The sequence below is a fragment of the Equus quagga genome, chromosome 14 (genome assembly GCF_021613505.1).
Source record: "Equus quagga isolate Etosha38 chromosome 14, UCLA_HA_Equagga_1.0, whole genome shotgun sequence".
Classification (NCBI taxonomy): domain Eukaryota; kingdom Metazoa; phylum Chordata; class Mammalia; order Perissodactyla; family Equidae; genus Equus; species Equus quagga.
The window spans coordinates 23206650-23229862 of record NC_060280.1 but is presented as its reverse complement, the minus strand read 5'-3'; the positions used below and the strand labels follow the sequence as shown (position 1 = coordinate 23229862).

Sequence of the window (23213 nt, the reverse complement as noted above, 5' to 3'; positions counted from 1 at the left end):
TAAATAAATCCAGGAAAATGTTATTCCTAATTAGTTTTTATTAGTGAATAATTAGGAATATTAACAGTAGGGTAACTAGTGGTTGTTCACGTTAAGAGTTTATCAGAAAGGAAACAATTACCTCATTTTTTTAATCTTAAATTTAAACCTTGCCTTCAGCAGGTTTTTCGCAATTTTGCATATCAGTATTTGAAATTGATTAATTTTATTTAAAAAAAACCTAAGATATATAGAATATTTTATAATCTAACATTCAAAAAGAAACAAATAGGAAATCTGGCCCTTTGAACTATGGAGCAACTATACAGATAATGTTGAAATGAAGATTTTGTTGGTAATGTTAATGTTACCAGGAATTAGGGACTCATCTCCTATCACTGGTAGGTACATCAGAAAGATACCTTAGGGGACATTCCAACTGGTACTGGAGATTAATCTAAGAATATATTTCAGAATGTCCACAGGACATGGCAGTGGCCCTGCATGTCTGACTTTGGGACCAGTTATTCCTTTAATATGTATTTAATAACTGATATGTGCCAGACATAACAGGATCTAGGATTCGAGGATGGGATCAGGAGCAAAAAAGACAAGCTCCAGATACATTTTAAAGGGAAGTTCAATCATTAAATAGGTAAATAAATAAATAAATAATTCAGAAAGTGATAAGTGGTATAGAGAAAAAGGAAAGTACAACGTGGTACAATGACCTGCAGTGGGAGAAGGAGGTCACTTTGGATGTAATTATTAAGGATGTACTCTTCATGGAGGTGGTTTTTGAATTGAGATTCTGAATGTTGAGAAGTTAATTGCTTGAACATATAAGATAAGACTGTTCCAATCAGATGGAACAATAAGTGCACAAGCCTAAGCCGAGGACAAGCAGAAGTCCAAGAAGTAGTAGATCCCGGCAGGTGGATGGGATATAGCATGGTGAGGGGAGGGCAGAAATCCAGGGCGGTGGCCCCTGGGGAGATCTGACTGCAGGTAACAGAACTTCTGGTTCCAAACAGACAAAGGAGAACTGGCTCTGAGAAGGTGATGATCACCCTAGGCCTGGACGAGGACTGGAGGTCAATGCAGAATAATAGAGTAGGAACTCAAGTCAGAACCAAAGCAGGGACCCAATCCCACAACCAGAGACATACAAAAGAAGAGGCTGGGCCTTAAAGGCAGGACCCAATTATCATAATGGTTCTCGAGAGGGAATGCTACAACACAGAGATGTTAAATCTTTGGTAATTTTCATTGAGATGGTGCTCAACACTAAAGCATCATCTTCAAATGTTGATTAAATACATAATTTCATTCTCCTTCCTCCTAGACCGGATGCCGCTGGAGGCAGATCTGAGCCAAATGGTAGAAGATTATTGAATCTGGCTGGAGTAGCTGTAAATAAAAGAGACCTAAAATAATCACCCTTCCCCATACACTTTACCGGGGATTCCAGGATGTAGGGGGGAGGCAGGGACGGGGGTGACATTCAGCCTGGTCAATGAGAGTTTTCAAGTTTTCTTTCTATGGATGAAGAATTTAATAACATCTTGCTGATTGCATTTCTTTTATTTTTTTATTGTGGTATAATTGACATATAACATTATGTTAGTTTAAGGTGTGAAACATAATGATTCAATATTTTTATATTAGAAATGATCACAAGTCTAATTAACATCTATCACCATACATAGTTACAATTTTTTTCTTATCATGAGAACTTTCAAGGTCTACTACCTTAGCAACCTTCAAATATCCAATACATATTACTAACTATAGTCATCATTATATCCTCATGACTCATTTATTTTATAACTGGAAGTTTGCACCTTTTGACCCCATTCACCTGTCTTACTCGCCTCCTATCCCCTGCCTCTGGCAACCATCAATCTGTACTCTGTATCTATGAGCTCGTATTTTTGTTTTGTGTTTGTTTTTAGATTCCACATGTAAGTGAGATCACACAATATTTGTCTTTCTCTCTCTGACTTATTTGTTTCACTTGCATAACGCCTTCAAGGTTCATCCATGTTGTCGCAAATGGCAAGATTTCCTTCTTTTTTTTTCTTTATCCATTCATCCATCTTTGGAGACTTAGATTGTTTCCATATCTTGGCCATCGTAAATAATGCTACAGTAAACAAGGAAGTGCATAAGTCTTCTTAAATTAGTGATTTAATATTCTCTAGATAAATGCCAAGAAGTGGAATTGCTGGATCATATGGTAGCTCTGTTTTTTAATTTTTTAAGGAACCTCCATACTGTTCTCCATTGTGGTTGCACCAATTTACATTCCAACCAACAGTGCACAGGGTTCCCTTTTCTCCATATCCTCACCATTTTTGATAGTAACCTTTCTAACAGGTGTGTGATGATATCTCACTGTAGTTTCAATTTGCATTGCCTTGATGATCAGTGATGTTGAGCACATTTTCATGTACCTGTTAGCCATCTGTATGTTTTCTTTGGAAAAATGTTCGATTTCTCTGCCCATTTTTTAATCAGATTGCTTAGTTTTTTGCTATTTAGTTGTAGGAGTTCTTTTTATATTTTCAATATTAACCCCTTATTGGATGGCTTGCAAACATTATCTCCCATTCAGTAAGTTGCTTTTCCATTTTGTTGATGGTTTCCTTTGCTGTAAAGAAGCTTTTTAGTTTTATATAGTCACAATTGTTTATTTTTGCTTTTCTTACCTTTGCTTTGAGTTTCAAATCCAAAAAATCATTGCCAAGACTTATGTCAAGGAGCTTACTATGTTTTTGAATCTTTTTAAATGTTACTTTAAAGTCATATCCCCTATTTTGAACATAAAAAAGCAATTGCTCTGCTAAATTATATTAATGTCTTATAAAATGGCCTAACTAACCAACATATGAAATTTCATCAACAAACTGTTATTTTGGGATCAAGACTCCATAAACCAGATGCCATGCAGTGGGACCAAAAGTTGTGAATCAAAATCACTTATTAATTAATTTAAAAAGCACCTTCTATGTGCCAGGTACAATGCTGGATGTTGCAGACACAAAGAATTAAACAGAATTTCTTAATGAGATCACAGTCTGCTGGGAATGGCAAACAATCACCAATCCAGGGTACCCAACATTTGAACAAGTTTCTTGAAGAAAGGGATAGAAATGAGTGGATAATTCTTTGACCTCATATCACACATCTAAATGGGATTTAAATACCATCTATACCCTGGTGATCCAAACTTCTGTGTCTAGCATGGATCTGGTCCCTAAAAAGTGCAACATGTCTAGTTGCTTATTTTACTTCTCTGTTTGGATATTCAACAACAATTTCAAAAGTACAGTCATTTGGAGGAGTTTGGAATGGAAATAGAATTCAGTGTTCAAAGCAAAATTTTTGATATTACGAAACTATCTCCTCAGTTATTGGCAGTTCCACTTTACCAATTGCTCTCACAAAAAGTCTTGGTGTCATTTATTATTGCTCTCCATCTTTTATATAATACACATGGACTCTCAGCAAATCTTGTGACATATAACTTCAATTTTAACCCACCACCTTAGCCCAAGACATTATTACTTTTCACCCAGACTGTTGAAATAAAGTCCTCGTTGGTTTCCCTCATCCTACCTATACCCCCATGTTCTATTTGAAGTGCTGTCTCACCTCTGCCCTATAAATTAAGCGTGAGAGCCACTCAGAATGTAAAGACTGAGAAGTATGGGGAGTATATGAAATACTTACTTAATAAATCAGTAATCGACGAGTCATGATGGCAAGGTGTCAGAAAGAAGATAATGGATACCTAAACATGTGTTCAGTGAGGATTTGAGGATGCAGTAGTGAGGGTAAATATTGTAATAGTGGTTGAAGAAAGTTCAAGTTAAAATGAGAGTAGTAGCATGGATGTCATATTGTGCTTCTTGTGGCATTCAGATGAAACCATCACGATATGCCCAGACTTCCATATTTCTTGATCTTGAATCATATTTCTCAGCACTAGTACTTGAATAGCCTGATAATCCCTTGCTTAATTTCCTGAGTTCGTACTCCATAAACAATGGGGTTCAGGGCTGGTGGGATGAGGTGGTGCAAGACATTGAGAAGAATGGGTACTTCTGAGGGCACCTTTTTTCCTGCCTTGTTTGTGAAAATGAAGACTAATAGCAATGTATAGAAGAAAAGTATAAGAATGAGATGAGAACCACAAGTACTCAAGGCCTTGGTGGCTGTACCTGCTGACTGCAGATGCATAACAGCCCTCAGGATGAAGCAGTAGGATAGCAAGATGAGTACCAGGTCAGAACCTAGCAGGCACCAAACACTCACAAACTGGTAGAGCTTATTTAAGTGAATATCCCCACAGGAGAGCTTTGCTACAGAAATGTTGGCACAGATACAGTTCTCCACCACATTGCTGGCACAGTAGTTGAGCCTGGCAGCTAGAACTGGTGTGGGCAGTGTGGCCAACAAGTTGCGGAAGACAAAGAAGATGACTGCATTAATGACAAACTGTTCAGTGATGATGGACAGGTACCGCAGTGGATGGCAGATGGCTACATAGCGATCATAGGCCATGACCAGAAAGGTGGATGACTCCATGGGAAGGAATGTATTCATGATGAACATCTGCAGGAAGCAGCCTGCAAAGCTAATGGGCTTCATGTTGAACCAGAAGATGAGCAGGACCTGCGAGAATCAGTATTCTCAAACACTGTGCATTCATTCCCACGCTAGGGTACCTAAACTTGGGAAAACCCCCAGATGGCTTCAACCACCCATATCCCCAAACCACGACCCCCAAACCTCAGCTGGGACAGTATCCTAATTTCAAATACCTTCTTTGTGCATTCCAATCTTCAGAGCCTGATTTATACCCTTTGTTCTCATTCTATAGACTATGCCTTTTGTTTAAAAATGTTTATTTCTAGCCTATATTATCCTGATCTCCAGAGTTCTTATCCAAACTCCAGCTTAATACATCTGCCCATCTAAATGTATCACAAGAACATCAAATTCAGTAGTCCAATACTTACATTTGGACACCTTTCAACCCACCATATACATAAGATACCTCCAATTAAGCTCTCTATCTCAGCATATGACATAAACATACATCCAGTTACATTTTAGAAATAAATTTTGGAGTCTTTAAGTGTAAGAGTGGAGTCATTCAGGTCAAGCAGAATCTCCCTAGAAGTAAAAATAAGGACAAAACTTGGAATGTCACTGACTCAGACATTGAGAGAGGGCCTTTCAGTTGGGAAAAAAATAAAACCTTAAAAATAAACATGGGCATTGAGAATGAGAGGGGTCATATCTGGGAACTGTGATGGACCTAGTGTGATGGTTCAAGAAACTCATTAAGGATTTTCCTTCAGGTGATGGAAGATTTACAGCAGCAAAACAAGGTACTATTTAGAGAAAGATGACTGAGTGCCTAAGAATAAATCCAGAGAGGGTCTTACCTTGGGGATGACAGTGAGGCAGAGGATGACATCCAGTATGGAGAGGACAGCAAGCAGGTAGTACATGGGTTCATGCAGAGATGTCTCCTGCAGGATGGTGAGTAATAACACAAAATTGGCCCCAAGAGCCAAAACCAGAAGAGGGGCCAGAACTATAGATAACCAGTGCTGTGTGTCCTGCATTCCTGGAAAGCAGATCATCAGGAATTCAGTCACCTGGGTCCCTGTGTTGTTGAGAGATAATACCATGACTGGCAGGTGGGCCTGGAAGACTGAAGGGAAAGAGACATGAATTTAGGGTTTGACTATTTCCTTAATAATGTTCTAATTGATCTATCTGTCTCCATTCTAGGCCACCAAGATTCACCACAATTCAGTCTACATAAAATCTTTCTAAAATTGGAAGTGGACCACATAACTCCTTGTTAAAACAATTTCCTCAGCTTGTATAACTTTATGAGTAAAAAGGAATTCATTTCACATAACTATGTTCCAACTTCCTTCATGTGAGTGTGTTCCAACTCCATACACATAGACCCAGCCACCTATAGAACATGCTTTGATTCGTCTCACCTATGTATTTTTACATGTATCATGTTCTTCTAGAATCAACTCTCTTGCTCTCAAATGACTAACTTCTGTTTGTCTCATTCTGTCTGTATTAAGAATTACACCTCTTAGAAATGTAAGGAAAAAACTGTAGCTTTTTTCTTGTTACTCTTTTTACATACATGGTTAGATGCCTCTCTTTTCCATTGTTTCTCTATGATCCTTTAATATCCTAAGCATGCTGCTCTTAAAGCATCAATAAAACTTTCCTATACTCATTGATGTTTCCTATTTGTCTTCCAAAATTTCTACGCTCCATCTTCCAACAATGGAATCTTATCTTCTTATGATAGCACAGAAAAAATACCACGTACCTGTTGACGTAATAGGCCCTCAATAAAACCAGTTCAGATATGTGAGACTGACAGATTGTTGAAAGCATCACGATGCCTTGAGTAACGTAATATAGCGTCTCCATATCTTGCTCTACTATAAACCACTGGTACTCCTGCTTAACACTCAGTAAAAAGTTGAACAGGGGCTGGCCCGGAGGTGCAGCGGTTAAGTGCACACGTTCCGCTTTGGCGGCCCAGGGTTCGCTGGTTTGGATCCCGGCTGTGGACATGGCACCACTTGGCACACCATGCTGTGGTAAGCGTCCCATGTATAAAGTGGAGGAGGATGGGCACAGATGTTAGCTCACGGCCAGTCTTCCTCAGAAAAAAGAGGAGGATTGGCAGCAGTTAGTTCAGGGCTAATGTTCCTCAAAAAAAATAAAATAAAAATAAATTTAAAAGTTGAAGAAAGGAGAATGGAAAAAAAAACAATCTGGTGCTGAAGAAGAGAAAAACAACCTAGTGGGAGAACAATAAATAGAAAAGATACCTGTGCAATATCTTATTTACATGTGTATTTGGTAACTGACTGCTTTAAAAAAACAAAACAAAACTGCATTTCCCAGGAAAAGGAGAAAAAATAAGGAAATGAGCCTTCTAAGAGAGGGAAAGAATTGAGGGAATACTTAAACATGCCCCAGGATATGATGCTACCCAGCCTGGAGCTTAAATTCCCTTTGAGTATCTTCTTAACTCTCCAGAATCCTGCTGGTGAAGACGTTGCCAGGTTCTGCTGAATTATCCTCTGAAGGAAAGGAAAAATCATGTCTTGTAGATGGATTTTGGGGCCTGTTGTTGGAACTCCCTGGACACAAAAATATCTCCCAATAAAGGTTTGGAACTGTTTTGGCTTTTGGTTTCTGTTTTTTTTCAAATACATAGAGTGGGCTTCTCATCAGGATTTTCTTTTATCTAGACCACTGGTTCTCAAATGTGAGTGTGCAGGGGCCAGCCCAGTTGCATGGTGGTTAGGTTCGCATGCCCTGCTTCATGGGTTCGGATCCTGAATGCAGACCTACACACGGATCATCAAGCCATGTTGTGGCAGTGTCTGACATGCAAAATAGAGGAAGATTGGTACAGATGTTAGCTCAAGGCCAATCTTCCTCATGAAAAAAAAAAAGTGAGTGTGCATCAGAATCACCTGGAGAACTTGTTGAAACACAGACAACTGAGCCCAATCTCCAGAACTTCCAATTCTGTAGGTCTGGGGAGAAGCCCAAGAATTCACCTTTTTAACAAATTCCTAGGTAATGCTGATGCTGTTTTTCCAGGAACAGTACTATGAGAATGACAGAGCTCCACTCAGTTGTGATCACTGACCTAACCACTGATTTAGACTATCCCTAATCAAGATTGCTGCCTCAATTCGGACAGCCCTCACTGTAGCTCTGCTCAGCTTCAGACATCAAAATGACTGCTTCTCCCATTTTCTTCAGTTATTTAAGCATAATTCTGACCAGTCTCTGGCCTCCCAGTTTGAAAAGTATCCTTCACCATGGACCCTTTGGGAATTGTGTAGGCTCCTTTCTCATGGTTTTCTCTCTCTGCCTGGATCTATAGTTCTTAGTCATCTCTCCTGGAAAGACTAAAGGTCATTAAGGTCAAGGATAAGGTAGTCTTCATTTTTCTTTGTGACAGGTGGTACAAATCCAGATACTTACAATATGTCTCTAATAATCAAGGAAGGAGTATTCTCCAGTCAGCCTTCCTGCATAGACAGACCTGAGCAGACCTTCCGTGAGCTTAGCTGACGCACATTCTAATGTGCTCACACTCTTCTGACATCAGTGATCTTCAGGGTCTTCACATACTAGCACCTGAGGGTACAATAACACTCTCTGAAATAAACAAAGAACTCAGTTTTAGTCAGGGACCAAATTCAAAGCGTCACTTATGCTTGGCTTTCCAATGTACTGTTGCCAAAATTAATTTCGGGGAAAGTCTGCTCCAAACAGCAGTTTTGACCATCCAGCTGCTTTCAGGCAATGAGTGACTCCCCAAATTCTCACTGGACTTCTGCTTGTGGCTTTGGCCCCTGGACGTCTTTATGAATATTCTCTGTCTATAATGGTCATTCTCCTGTGGCTAGAATATGAAGAGTCAGGAATCCTATTCCCATGGGCTCCTGTTTCCCTACAGATACATACACAGTTCCCATTTAAAAGAGATTTCTGCATTTAAACTCATATGAAGTGAAAGAGTCATGATCATCTTATAGTTTCTCTTGAGATGTCTGAGAATTGTATAAACTGAGATATATTATTTGTAGTAGAAAGGAATATCACTCAGAAACATAGAAGATGTATCTAAGAGACCCTTTGAGAAGACAAATGCCATTAGATTTACGAAATGACTTCATCTTACATATTAGCTGTATTCTTGAAAAATTGTTTTTAACATAAGTACTTTATGATAATTTATTTATCATTAATTTTTGTTAAGTTTTAGAAATATCTTTACACAAGTTAAATATGACACTTAAAGGAAAACAATTACATGGAATCCTGAACATTCATTATATACATTTAATTGACTGTAGTAAGTCAAGGGTACACATTTTTATTTCAAAGATTATCACCGAAATAATAGCGAAAAGATTGTATAAAAATTTGATTAATCCAAAATAAGACAAGAAAGTGAGAAGAAGGAATACAAGATATGTGAGTTACAAATAAGACGATGGCAGCTATAAAGCAATCAGTAATTGCGTGTATGTAAATAGACCAAGTATTCCAAGTAAAGGACTAAGACTACCAGATTGAATATATTCATGTTGCTTATAAAAGATACATTTTAAATATCAGAACCCAGAATAGTTGAAAAGAAAATAATAGGAAAAAATATACCATAAAAAACCTAGAATGTCAGACCAGAAGAATGTCAGGTAGCTATATTAAATTGATTAATCCCTAGATTCAATGCAACCCTAGTCAAAATCCCAGGAGTTTCTTTCCTTTTGGAAACTGACTGTAAAACTTCATATTGGTATTGAATAGGGAAAGAGTAGAAAAGGCAGTCTTCAAGATGAACAACATTAAAGGACTTACATTTTGCCAGATTTCAAAATACGCATAACATTACAAAGAATGTACTTTGTACATTCTTAATTCTCACTTAAGAATTAAGACAATGTGCTATTGGCACAAGGATAGACAATCTAACTAATTAAACACAATATAGAGTCCAGAAACATATCCAGACATATATGGCCACTTGATTGATGATAAAAGTAAATCAACAATGCAGGTCCCTAGGGGGAAATGGTCATTTTAATAAATGTTGCTGGATCAGTTGGATCCCCACATGGAAGTAAAAAGACCCTTCGCTCCTACCTCCAACTATATACAAAGATCAATCCAGATGAATTTTCCTTCTAATTGTTGAAAGTGAAAGTTAGTGCCTGGAAGAGAGTCTGGAGGGCATTTAATTTTGGGGTATGAGGAATATCAATGAGGGAGATAAAGGTGAGCAGCTACTTCATGGGCTCCTGAAACACAAAATTATCTCCAAGGGACAAAATTACAAGTGAAGATGTGGGTATAGATTGCACAACGAGGGAAGGGATTTCCTGAGGGAGGGGCAGAATTGACTAGTTGGCCATAAAAAAACACTTGGTGAAATGTTGAAGAGCCCAAATGAACTCAAACTGGTGCTTTATTTCTTTTTGGGTGATTCCTTGACTATCCATCAGTCTGAGTTGCTAACTCAGCCATGTTTTCCCCCAAAGCTTAGGCCAAGTGTTACCTCTTATGGAGGGCTGTTTCTGCCCACAGTTTCATTATCACCACAGCTGTGAGGGAGGAGTAGAGTCTTAAATTATCTCATTAGGAAAGTAAGTTCTCTCTTTTCTCAAATGTCTGCATGTCGGTGTTGATTTCAGACTAATCCTAATCTTAATCCTGCCTCAGATAGCCCAGCTCTAGACACAACTCTACTCAGGTTTAGACATTAAGTTGACTACTGTTCTCATTACACAGCCTCTCTTAGTCCCTGTTCCCAAAAAGTCGGACACACTCTTCCTCCAATCTATGCTTAGAGTTGTATAGTTATCGCTTCCACAATTTTATCTTTCTATCTGGAGTTGTAGTTCCTAGTGTAACTTGGTAATATCAAAGCTTATGAGGGAAAATGACAAAGTCTTATACATTTTTGAACCCTCATCATCTGGTACAGGAAAAAGAAAAGCCTGATACTTATATCTCTAAGTAAAAGTTAAATAATAATCTTCTTCTCCAAGGCTCTCCATTCAGCCTCCCTTGTAGATGCAGACCAGGGCTGCAGTTTACATGTTTTGGGCTGACCTACAGACATTCCAACAAAATTACATCCTTCTGATCTCTGTCTCTTTGGGTCCTGAAAGACCAATATCTAGGGGATGCAGTCTCATTCTCTTATATATGCAAGGAATGAAAACCCTAACAAAAAGTGTTACCCTAACACAAAAAGTGTTACTTTTGCTAAGCTTTTAAATGAATTTTTCAAGGTACCTATGTAAAGTTTCCTCCAAGCTAATATCTTATTTAGTTAGTAGTCTGCAGCCAGTATGTGACTCTTCAACTTCTCATCACCTTATATTCATGGCTGGGATCCAGAAAATTGCTAAAATCATAATGTTCCCTCTCCTGTAGGTCAAAAGATACAGCGATGCTTTAGGTTTCCTGTCCTTACGGTCACCACTCCCTGAAGTTTTACATCCTTGCACAAACATACCCACCTGCTTAAACTTACACAGATACCTACACAAACCTACACTCTTCCAAAGGTGAAGGAGAGATATATGCATTTAAATACAAAGAGGAAGAGACAATAGAGGCTTATAGCACTTTTCCCAGAGCATTTTAAAATTCTATGCTTTGAAATGTTTGTTTGTAATAGAAATAGATATTTAGGATGATATTCCATTATGACATATACTCCTCTCACTTTTCATTTTACTATGTACTCATTCCATGTATTATTTCATTCTCTCATTTTACTGCATTCTACATTTTATTAATCTATCGCATAAGCATTTGGTAAACATCTTTTATGTTTGTTTTTATGCTTGATTGAGTAGAAAATGCAACAATGAGTGAACAAATACTAACCTAATAGAGCTTATAAGATAAAGGAGAAAGCACATTAGAGGGAAGTGGAAACTATTTGGAAGGAGAGTGAGCAATACCTCTTTCAGAGCTACCAAGCTCTCATGGTATTAAAAACGGAATATTGTTAAAATTAGTGAAGCTTATACTGGAATTCTAATTCACCAGATATTTTTTCTACATAGGCCCAAGGAAAAAATTACAGACAATTAAAGGGAACTTTTTAAAACTCCCAAACAGAAACAGAGATTTTCTCTCCCAAGTGCTAGAGGTATTCCTCTTCAATAGAATAATTAAAGCAAATCTTGGATGCCTATTTATCAAATATTCTTCAGCAGGGATTCCAAGAGGAATCTAGCTTTGATGAGTTTAAAATCTCCATAGATATAAAAGTCTAGGTATCCAGAAATAATAAAAGTAGTGGCCCATATGTACAGTCTACCAAGTACTTTTGTGTTCTCAAGAGGTGAATTGGAGAGAATTTGAAACTTTCTAATTTCAAAAAAATGAAATAGCGGGGCTGGCCCCGTGGCCGAGTGGTTAAGTTCGCGCGCTCCGCTGCAGGCGGCCCAGTGTTTCGTTAGTTCGAATCCTGGGCGCGGACATGGCACTGCTCATCAGACCACGCTGAGGCAGCGTCCCACATGCCACAACTAGAAGAACCCACAACGAAGAATACACAACTATGTACCGGGAGGCTTTGGGGAGAAAAGGAAAAAATAAAATTAAAAAAAAAATGAAATAGCAATAGTAACATGACAAATTGTAGAGACATGTTTATTGAATTTATGAGCACATGTCCCTCATTAGCTGACTTGAGATCCCTTTTTTTCTGTTCTCTGTTCATAGACAGCCTATAATCATTCATTACGTAGAGCAGTGCTGTTATTCTGAATCCATTCCAACCAACTGCCAACATCTGAAATGAGGCAGCAGGACTAAGATTTTAATAGATGATGTAGAACAAGGAACAGATGAGAGTGTCACAGCATAACACGATGAGCTTCAAATAGGAAAGGATTCTATAAAAGAGTGATGCACAATAATCAAGAAATTGCACTGGGGACTGAGAATGACATATAGGGCAGGACAGGGCATCTCTGAAATGCGTGGTATGTAAAATAACGAAGAGCATCTTCTTCTGAAGACATTAGAGAAAGCAGTGTGCATAGGAAAATAATAAAAATGAGTTCTCATTTATAAATTGCTACCATGTTTTAGGCTCTGGCTGAAAAACTTTCCATAAACTAGGTCATCCAACAATCAGAAATATCACAAAACAAGAAGGCAATTGTCACTCTTCTGAAATGAAAAAACTAGATATGAGGCTTTCGAGATAAGGAGTCTTAGGTTCTATGATATATAAAATCACATTGAACTGTGAGTTATGTAAGGCTTTGTGTAAGGCGCTTTGGAGAATATATTATATTAACAACTTGATTTGTCCCCTAAGAAGTTTTCAGAGGAAATTAGAAACAATATGTGAATGTATGAATTATTCACTTTTATTCAACAAAAGCAAGTGCAGTGAGTAAAGAATTGTATTGGCAGCTCTGTATAAAATTGAGAAGATGAATAAAACTCTTGACCAAACTCAGAGGAATTTATAATCTAGTATCAGAGGGAGATATACACATGGCTTAAAATAGATTAATTCTATGAGATGAATAAAGGAAGGCACTGTGGGGTAGGTGAAGTTTAAATTAAGACTTGTGGGATGCGCATAGTTTGTTAAATGAAGACGCTGGTGTTAGTTTTTCTATGTGGAAGAAGATAATTGGCCATAGACTTAAAGAAAAAATATCAGATGACATAATCTGAAAATAATGAGCTAGGAGAAACTGGAATGATGAGTAAATGGGAAAGTGAGAAATTTTGTACTTTGGTTAGGACCAGTCTTTGAAGTTGTGAAACAAAGAAGAAAGAGTAGATCAAAGCTACTACTTTGAAAGGCAATACTATAGAAATGAGAAATTATTTTATAAGTCCCCAAGAATGGCTAGCTTCATCATAGATCAGCTATACTAAGCAACATCCTCAAATGACATAAAATATTCGAAGCTCTCAGTTAGTATCCAAAAAGTCACCTTGTTACCAATGTAAATTAATCCCAGGAAATATTGGCTAAGACTTGAGTCCCCATCACTTTCAGGAACGAAATTGCAAAGAGTTAAATACACTTATCCTTGTTTGACTAACCCACTAATTCTGATGCCTGGATCCTCTGGGAAGGTATGCTGGCACCAGCACAGGATATGAGGACTGACACAACAAGGCTGAAAGTAGGATGAGAAAGTCAATTTAACTGTATATCTAAGATAAGCAGGAGAGAGTGGGGATGCAGATAGTGTCTGAAATCTGACAGAAAAGTCGTGTAGCATAGGATGAAGTCAGAAGTTGGTAAAGCACATCTGAAAAAGGGCACACATTTTCACTTAAAACAAAGCGCACATGCAAATGAATCATTTTAAATGTTTTTTAAATTCATTAGAAAAAAGGAAAGAATTACAGGAAAATCATACTCCAGAGAAGTGGCATTAGATAAAGATATTAACAAGATCTGAGGGCTAGAGGAGGCTGTAGAAGACACACGTCATTCACCCAACAGTGAGAATCAAAGTTCTGGAGCCAACTTCGATACCTCCACAAAAGACCCATTCATGGCACAAAACCAGTTTTAACTGTGTCAGGTAGAATCAAGAGATCTAATAAATATCTAAGTATTAACAATTGAGAGGCATTGGAAATCATTGGCATAGCATGTATTCTTTATTTGAACAACTATATCACTCTAATAAAGCTCCTGTAATTATGGTTTGACAAGTCTCTCTCACATAGATGAGGCCAAGGGAAACTTCGAGGTAACTCCAGGATTCAAAAAACTAGAGTTCCATTCAGTGCAATAGAAAACAGGAGCCAAGATATAGATAGCCCCATAATCAATTGAAACATTGGAGAAAGCAGAATCCAAACTTATCTTGCCATAACTATTTAAATTTACTATGCATGTGAAAATTATTCTCCATTACTAATTTCTGTTGCCAAGATTGGCTCTCACAAATTTTACCTCTTACAACCTTCTCAGAAGTTTCTAGATTCTCTGCTTTATCTCCTTGGTTCTCACACCATAAACAATGGGGTTCAGACTGGGGGGATGAGGTGGTGCAAGATATTGAGCAGGATGGGGACATCTGGCGGAATTCTCTTCCTGACCAGGTTAGTGATGACCAGAACCAGAGGACTGTCTGAAGAAGAGGATGAGGATGAAGTGGGAACCACACATGCTCAGAATCTTGGCCACAACACCCTGAGCCTTGATCCTTAGCACAGCTTTCAGGATAAAGGAGTAGGAGAGATCAATAAGGATGAGGTCAGAGCCCAGTAGGGTCCAAACTGGTAGAGCTGACTGAAGGTGATGTCATCACAGGAGAGTTTGGACACAGGTTAGTGGAGATGCAGTTCTTGATAATATTTCTTTCACAGTATCTGAGTCGGGAAGAAAGCATTAGTATAGGCATAGTAAGAAGGCCATTGTGGGCCACAACAAAGATGGCAGCTCGAGCTACAAATTGGTCAGTGACAATGGAAGGATATCATAGTAGGTGACAGAGGGCCACATAGAGGTCATAGGCCAAGACCATGAATGTACAGGATTCCATGGTCAGGAAACTATTCATGTTGAACGTCTACAAGTAGATAGAGAAACTAATGGATTTGTTGTCAAACTAGAAGATGTCCAAGACCTTAGGAATAACAGTAAGGCAGAGTACAGTATCCAGCAGGGAAAGGAGGCTGAGCAGGTAATACATGGACTCATGCAGAGAGGTCTCCAGCCAGATGGTGATCAGGAGGGCGGCATTAAATCCAATGGCCAAGAGGAAGAGAGACTGAGGGGCAAGGACAGCCAGTGCTGCCAATTCTGGTAGTTAGGGAAGTAGATCTGGAGGAGGAATTTGGAGACTGGAACAGTAGAGTAGTTTCTGGGTGATGCCATGTCAAGTATCCTGACCACAACTGACACCAGAAAACCTTGGAGGGTAAGACAAGAATAAGTCCATTCAGACAATATGAATACACATGAGGAAGTAGCTTATTTTCTAAAGAACTATTGGAAAATAATAAAATTTAAGTGTCTGGTACTATTTTATGTACTTTATAAATGTAAACTCATCCATTTTGTTAATAATCCTATAAGTAGAATGATAGTAAGATGACTATTTGCCTGGGATAATTCTCGTTTATGTCCCTTTTACTCTTAATAGTTTCCACATTCAGTTGATCAGTTACATGATCATCCTCCTTACAAGAAAATACCATTGTTATCCCAATTTTACAGATGAGGAAACAAAGGCAAAGATAAGTAAAGTCATTTTTATTAAAATCACAGTGGTGAAGCCATAATCTGAAACTATCAAGTCTGAATCCAAGCTGAAGCTCTCAGCCGCTACCTGTTCTGCTTCTATAAACAAAAACACTTATGCAGGCCCTGCTGCTGGTGCAGGTAAGCCATAGGCCCCACACAAATGCCTGCACCCATCTTTTCTCCAAGAGACAACGTCACAGGCAAAGGAGAAATTGGGCCTAAGGGCATGTCTTGGGCAAGCAGTTAACATGAGAACAAGAAATTTCAGGCATCAGTAATTTTGGTCTAACAGTATTATTCCAAGAGCGAGGGATAGCAGCAACTGTTGTCTTCATCTGACTTCACGTGGACTCTCCATCAGTCACAAACTCAAACTAAGTAAGCTCCCATGGGTTCCTAGCCCAGTACACCACAGCCAGTTATGAACAAATGTAAGACACTTATGAGATACTTTTTTATGGTTGCCATGCTAAGGCTGATCTCAGAACATTGGCTGATATGCCACAGTGACACTTGTTTTTTTAATGCTCTTGAAGAAGTCCAACCTTAGCCAGTTTTTACCAACAGTGGCAACTAAGTCCTTAAAGAGCAGAAACCTGTTCCTCAAAGGTAAGAAGTAAGTGAATTTGAAAGCAGATTTGGAAGTTGGAAGAAACAAATTTGCCCTTCTATTTTGCCTAATACATTATCACTTTCCATATAATCTGTTGCAACACTTCCAATAGAAATACAACACAAGCCACATAGATAATTTTAAATTTCTAGTAATCACCTGAAAATTAAAAAGAAATATGTGAAATTAATTTTAGTAATGTTATTTTACTCAATATATCCAAAATACTATCATTTTAATGTGTAATCAATGTAAAAAACCAGCAAAGACCTATTTTACAATTTTTTTTTTGTACAGTCTTCAAATCAAGTGTGTATTTTACACTTAAAATCCATCTCAATTCTGACTAGCCACATTACAAATGCTCAACAGCCACATGTGGCTACTGGCTGCTGTATTGCACAGCACAGGTCTAGAGTTTTGGAAAACTAAACATCCTCTTTTTTATTTTTCTTCGTGTATGAGTTTACGCTTGGTGTTGGCAATCTGGCACCTTTGGCTCTTAGGTTGTGTATGGGAACTCCTTTCATTTGATTCTGTTTCTGGATCAGCTCAAAATTACAGTTTTTGCTTTCTTTTTCTCCATCAAGCTTCCTTTAAATATTTCTTAGTGAAGTAATCTTTCAAACTTCAGGATGGGAATACCTCATTAAGGACAGAGATAATCAATCCATACCAAGCTCTCAACTTAGAGGTAGCACAGACACCTCCACCAGAGACTAGGACTTTCCAGCCACCCCAACCTCCTTGACTCAGACTAGACATTGCTCTTCCCCTCACTCCTACCTTAGACCAGTGAAGTTATTTATTCTTTTTAGAATCAATGTCACCATTCAACAGGAATGCCAAAATGTCCAGATATCTCCAAATGTGGTCATAGAAACACAATTCTTTCACATAAGATATATTTGGAGACTAGAACTAGGTTTTGTTAACAAAGAGTGGCAAGAGAGTTGAAGTTCAAAAGGTAGCATGTGAATTAGAAAACAACTATAGCTTCAGATATAAATCCAGATAAAAAACTGCTTATCCTGTTAGTCAGACCATACAAACTTACTTGTGGCCAGATTCCAGTTACCTTAAAGAAATAAATCTATTTCTATAAACTCATCTGCTTTGTTTCCAGGTGGTTACAGTGTTCTTTTTCCTATATCAATGAATCCAAAATAAAGAATTGAACCCCCCCCCCAGTATGGAGTCTTCTAGGGGGCATGGTGGCTTGAGCAATGGAAAAGTTTTCTGTCCAAGCTCGAGAAAGAGGAAGGAGAACTGAAACAAGGCAGGATGAGACAGGAAGGCCAGCTGGGAGTAATCAAGGCAGCTGGGATTACTGTTCCTATCTCACTGGTGCTTCTTGGGCAATCTTCTCTAGTGGGGGCTCAGTTGCAGTTGAGAATATAAACTCCTGGTCTCCAGTTTCCACAGGCAATAATAAGATATAGATTTAATTCAAGAACACTCACCCTGAAAACCTCCATTTTCTAAATGGGTAGAACACAGCTTACACTAGAAAACCTTTGCTCCCATATGAAAGAAGTGATGTACCAGATTTGGGGAAATTAGTAGGCTCTGAACCTGCAGTACCAGACCTGCTGTAGCCCTACCAGAAGAACTTCTTCTCCCTTCTTCTCTTGACTATCCGGATCCCCACATGCCTCATCATTCCCATCTTCATCATTTTCTTGGCTCCAAAACAGACCTACCAGCCTGATGAGACAGGACTGCACTCTTGCTATTTACAGCTGTTTACTGAACCATCTGATCTAGTCTCCCAGAGGTTCCAGAGGTTATTTTCATGGCCCTAAGCTCCACTCTGTCCCTTACCTCCCCACAGCCCACAGGAGATAAGACCATTTTAGGCATCTGAACCTAGAGCATAAGGCCCATTCCTGGGGGTTAAGGGTTAGGGTGATGGGGGAAAGGAAAGGAGAGCGCATGAGCAGAGGAAATACAAAAGATGAAATTCAATATAGCAATAGTGGTGAACAGGGAGAAAGTTGAGGTAAACTGGAAAGACTTAGGGGGAAGGTCTACATAAAGAGCACATATGTTTGAAAAACAAGTGTTTCTAGACTTAGGACAGAGAGAAATTTATTTCAGACATTAAGTGTACTCTTGGGAAAATTATGTTTAAATGAGGATTTAATATTACCCTTAAACTGGGATCGTTTCATTATAGCCAGTGTACGAAAAGCTGGGCCATGAAGCATAATATGCTATGGACATATTATTTTTCTTTATCACCCACAATGCAGTGGCTTAATTGGAAATAGGAATGGACATGTGAAACATTTGTTGTTAATGATAGGGCATGGTAAGAGCGTGAAAATCTGACTCACTCACTCATTGAGTATAGGCTTCATCCGAATATGTGCAGTGGTAAACAGAAATGCCTTAGAAAGCTTCTGGGTGCCAGAAATAGGAGTGAGGGAGTTGGAGAAGATGCTGTCTTTCTACCTCAGAAAGTCTGAGTTCCGGGATTGGGATTGCAATTGTGTTTCAGGTGATGGGGTATAGCTGAGCAAGATACTACCTCTGTTGCTTTGAATGTGTCTCTAAAGGGAACTTTGGATTGGATATCAACCTCATTTCATCTGGCCAAGCTAGTACTGACCATAAGTAATGCCTAAGGATAAAAATAATTCTGATATACTCTATTCTTCTAATGCTACCACCTTTTCATAAACAAAAGCAGAAATTCCAGGGAGGCTCCTTCTACTGCCTGGGTTATGTATTGTCAGTGTGCCAGAACCAAAGGCTTTCACTCAGGAAGAGGCAAAATTAGGAAGAATAACAAATCAAAGAAAGAAGAAATTGTGATAGACAGGAGAGAAGTAAACAAAAGTGAAGACACCAATGAATGATACCATAGCTCTTGTCTACTGAGAACACTTCAGAAGCAGAAGCAGAAGCAGAGAATAACAGCTTAGCAGCTTTTCTCACATGAAGTGCCAAGTCATAGCTGGTCCTGAGAGAAGCTGCAGGAGCTGTCCTATCCTAAGAAGGAAAATTGAACTATTGTAGGGACTCCATGAGATCTGAAGAAAGTATGTGATCAGCGTTGTGGTCTCTATTTATTTCCTACATTGTTTTGCATGTAAACTGAGAGGTACATTCCTTTCTACTGCCCTGGGCAGCAGTTGCAAAGCAGTCTAGCATCTGCATGCTATGTGACCATAAATCAATAAGATAATTTACTAAGACAGCTGGTTGGGTGTGGTGAAGCAGATTTTTATTTCATAATTGGTGTGTCAGACCCTGTCTTGCTCCCTTGACTACACCAGATAAGAATGTGGAGAGAATTTTGGTGGAAAGTGACAATAGAAGCCAGATAACCTGAAAGGATGTGAGTACTGGGGTGATGTCATAGCCACATATCACCGGTGGCTGTCTTTTGGAGTTCCAGAAGATATGCTTCATAGGAAGCCTCATGGCATACCCAGACTGAAATGGATATGAATAGACTATGCCTAATCGACAGTTTTATTAGACATCCAATAGTTTGGGGTTCCAAAGTGTTAACTCTCACATAAATCAAAAAGATTTCTCAAGAAAATAAACCAGTAATAAAAATGACTGCAGGGATGGAGGAGGGCTAAAACGGAATGGATATCTTCTATGCCAAGGTAAATGGAGTGTGAGATGATGATCTGCCTTCTATTCGGAGGGCACAGGGGAAGCAGTGTGCTTAGAATAATAATTATAATAGCAACTCATTTAATGCCTATGTAATTTAATGTGTATACATTCGATGTCCTGAACAAAATTTTCATACTTAGTTTATTCACTCTTCAAAACAACAAGAAATAAGGAGAGGTTGGACAGATAGAAAATCTTAAAAGAGAGTAGGAGGAGCAGCAGAGCCAGAAGATGGCAAGTCTGCCACAGGTGCCAAAGAAGACAGTCAGGGATGTTCAGGGTAAAGCACTGGACTTCAAGAGCCAAAGACTTGGGATGAACATCTATACTTCAGTCCAAGCAACCCTTCACAACACAAAAGCCATGTAGGGATCTGCTAGGCTGAATCAGGAGACAGGAGAAGCATCTATATCCTTTGCAAATCAGGAGTCAGGCAGATCCTTTTAAGGACATCATATAAAGTTTGTTTCTTTAGTGCTCAAACACTCCCACTCTAATCCAGCTCCATTTGGCTAAGACTTGGCAAGATCATCAATTATGGATTTGGTCAGGGAAAACTCTCAAGTTTCCAATCTAGGAAAGAGAAGTTTTCTCTGAAGCAACAGTAAACAAGGATTCACAGAAGAATGTTTTCATTGTTGTCTAAATATTAAGAAGAAGGAGAATCAGAACTCATTCCAGGATTAAAAAGTGAAATTTCCTTTCCAACATAAAAATAATTCCTGACTTTTGTTAATAATTCCAAAGGTGAGTCTGATCCTTTTTACCTCTTACAACCTCTTCAGTAGCTTCTGGATTCCCTGCTTGATCTCCTTGGTTCTCACACCATAAACAATGGGGTTCAGAGCTGGGGGGATGAGGTGGTGCAAGATGTTGAGCAGGATGGGGACATCTGGTGGAATTCTCTTCCTGGCCAGGTTAGTGATGACCAGAACCAGCAGGACTGTGCTGAAGAAGAGGATGAGGATGAAGTGGGAACCACATGTGCTCAGGGCCTTGGTCACAGCACCCTCAGCCTTGATCCTTAGCACAACTTTCAGAATAAAGGAATATGAGACAACAATAAAAATTAGGTCAGAGCCCAGTAGGGTCCAGCCTACCACAAACTGGTAGAGCCGATTGAAGGTGATGTCATCACAGGAGAGTCTGGACACAGACAGGTTAGTGCAGATGCAGTTCTTGATGATGTTCTCTGCACAGTATCTGAGTCTGGCAGAAAGAATTGGAACAGGGAGAAAAAAGAGGCCATTGCGGGCCACAGCAAAGATGATAGCTCTAGCCACAAATTGGTCAGAGATGATGAATGGGTATTGTAATGGGTGGCAGATGGCCACATAGCGGTCATAGGCCATGACCATGAATGTGCAAGACTCCATAGCAAGGAAGCAATTCATGATGAACATCTGGAGGAAGCAGGCTGAGAAGCTGATGGACCTGAGGTCAAACCAGAAGATGGCCAGGACCTTGGGGATGACAGTGAGGCAGAGCACCATGTCCAGCAGAGAGAGGAGGCTGAGCAGATAGTACATAGGCTCGTGCAGAGAGGCCTCCAGCCAGATGGTGATCAGAAGGGTGGCATTGGCCCCCATGGCCAGAAGGAAGAGGAGGCTGAGAGGCAGGGACAGCCAGTGCTGCCAAGTCTGGTAGTTAGGGAAGCAGATGAGGAGGAATTCAGAGACTGGAGCAGTGGAGTAGTTGCTGGGAAATGCCATATAAAGTACCCTGTACAAGCTAGAAATCCAGAGTCTCTTAAAATGTAGTCCCTTAAAATGTAGAATATATCACTATCGAAACTATAATATATATAGTGAAGTGCTAGAACTCGGGTTTCCATTGGGACTCTTAATCTGTCCCAATGAAGTTTTCAAATCATCATCATCAATTAATCATTGCTGACATTTAACTTAACACTTACCACGTGCTAGGCATTATGCTGAATATTCATACCCATTATCTCATTTCACCCTTTTAAAAAAAAAACATTTAAGAGCAGTCAATATTGTTATACTAATTTCACAGATAATGCAAAGGTACAGGTAAAGGGGAGCAGGATAATTTGATCAAAATTAAAGAGCCAGTAAGTGGTGAAGCCACAACTGAGAACTAGACAGTTTGACTCTAGAGTCTCTGCTTTTACCCATTATGCACAACTTAGCCTCACCAAGCAAGGTGACTTAACTAAGCCCTTCCTTCCTTCAGAGTGTAGAAGAGATAGCTATAGGGAAAGCTCTGTTTGGCTGACTCCATGGAAGTCCTAGAAAAGCTCTCTACTGCATACAATTGGACAAGGATTGACTTCAGGATTCCTTATTTTCACTCTTCAGGAAATATTGGATTAGAAATAGAGCAGCCCTTGACCCCAGCCGAAGACCCTTAATTTCTTCCAGCCCCAACAGGAATTTCACCTTAAAGCCATAATGCTTATCATTCTTTTACTGGGTTATTTGCTGTTATTTCTCTTTGTGAAGGTTCAAAAGTGTTTTCTTTGGTTGAATCCTTTAGAATGGACTGTGAGTTTCCTATTCTGATGACAGAGACAGCCAATATTGAAGGGTACACCAGGAACTTTACCAAAGGTTAGGGTCAGAAACTAGCTAGTCAGTGAGTTTTAGATCTATAAACCTATACAGAATTTATTGACCTGGTAAGTAAAATTATCAGTGTTTCCTTGTGGTCAGGATCTAATTATCCTAGTATATGGAATCTATGTTATGCAAACTCATCTGCTTTGCTTCCAGTTGTTTCTTTTATTGGGTATCATCTTTTTACTCTCACTACTAAACAAAGAGCAGAGTAGCCAAATATAAACAAAGGTGACAATAATGGATGTCACAGCCAAAGAAGGAGGAAAGAGGCAGGGAGTCACGGCAGGATAGCTAAGAGACATACAATCAGTGTAGCTGGGATTACTGATGCTGCTCACCTGTCCCATCTAATATGTCTCCTCCAGGAGGGTTGAAGTGTGTATGAGAAGGGATCAGACTCTAGATGCCATCAAAGATAAGATACAAGGACTTTCACTTTGAATATCTCAGACTTTCCAAATACAGATTATACAATACACAGACACACACACACAGACACACACACACAGACACACACACACAGACACACAGACACACACACACA

General features: G+C 39.1%; 2 protein-coding genes and 1 pseudogene across 2 annotated transcripts in view; all 3 read right to left on the bottom strand.

Moving 5' to 3' along the window:
- Window positions 1–3969: 3969 nt before the first annotated feature.
- The window catches only part of LOC124252247 (olfactory receptor 56A4-like), a 128588-nt gene continuing 109344 nt past the window's right edge, over window positions 3970–23213 (bottom strand). Inside the window, exons 2-3 of the mRNA XM_046685536.1 lie at window positions 5439–5710; window positions 3970–4659 (exon numbers count right to left, since the gene is read on the bottom strand). Of these exons, the coding sequence (XP_046541492.1) occupies window positions 3970–4659; window positions 5439–5687 (939 nt within the window). The 5' untranslated portion in view covers window positions 5688–5710. The remainder of the gene's footprint in view (window positions 4660–5438; window positions 5711–23213) is intronic.
- On the bottom strand, window positions 14540–15484 carry LOC124251830 (olfactory receptor 56A4-like; annotated as a pseudogene).
- Window positions 20855–21796, bottom strand: LOC124251827 (olfactory receptor 56A4-like). The gene has a single exon (XM_046684723.1). It carries the CDS (start codon window positions 21794–21796, stop codon window positions 20855–20857), a length of 942 nt encoding a protein of 313 aa, XP_046540679.1.

Excerpts from the sequence above, each read along its gene's own strand:
- LOC124251827 (XM_046684723.1), bottom strand. The coding sequence starts at position 21,796 with ATGGCATTTCCCAGCAACTACTCCACTGCTCCAGTCTCTGAATTCCTC.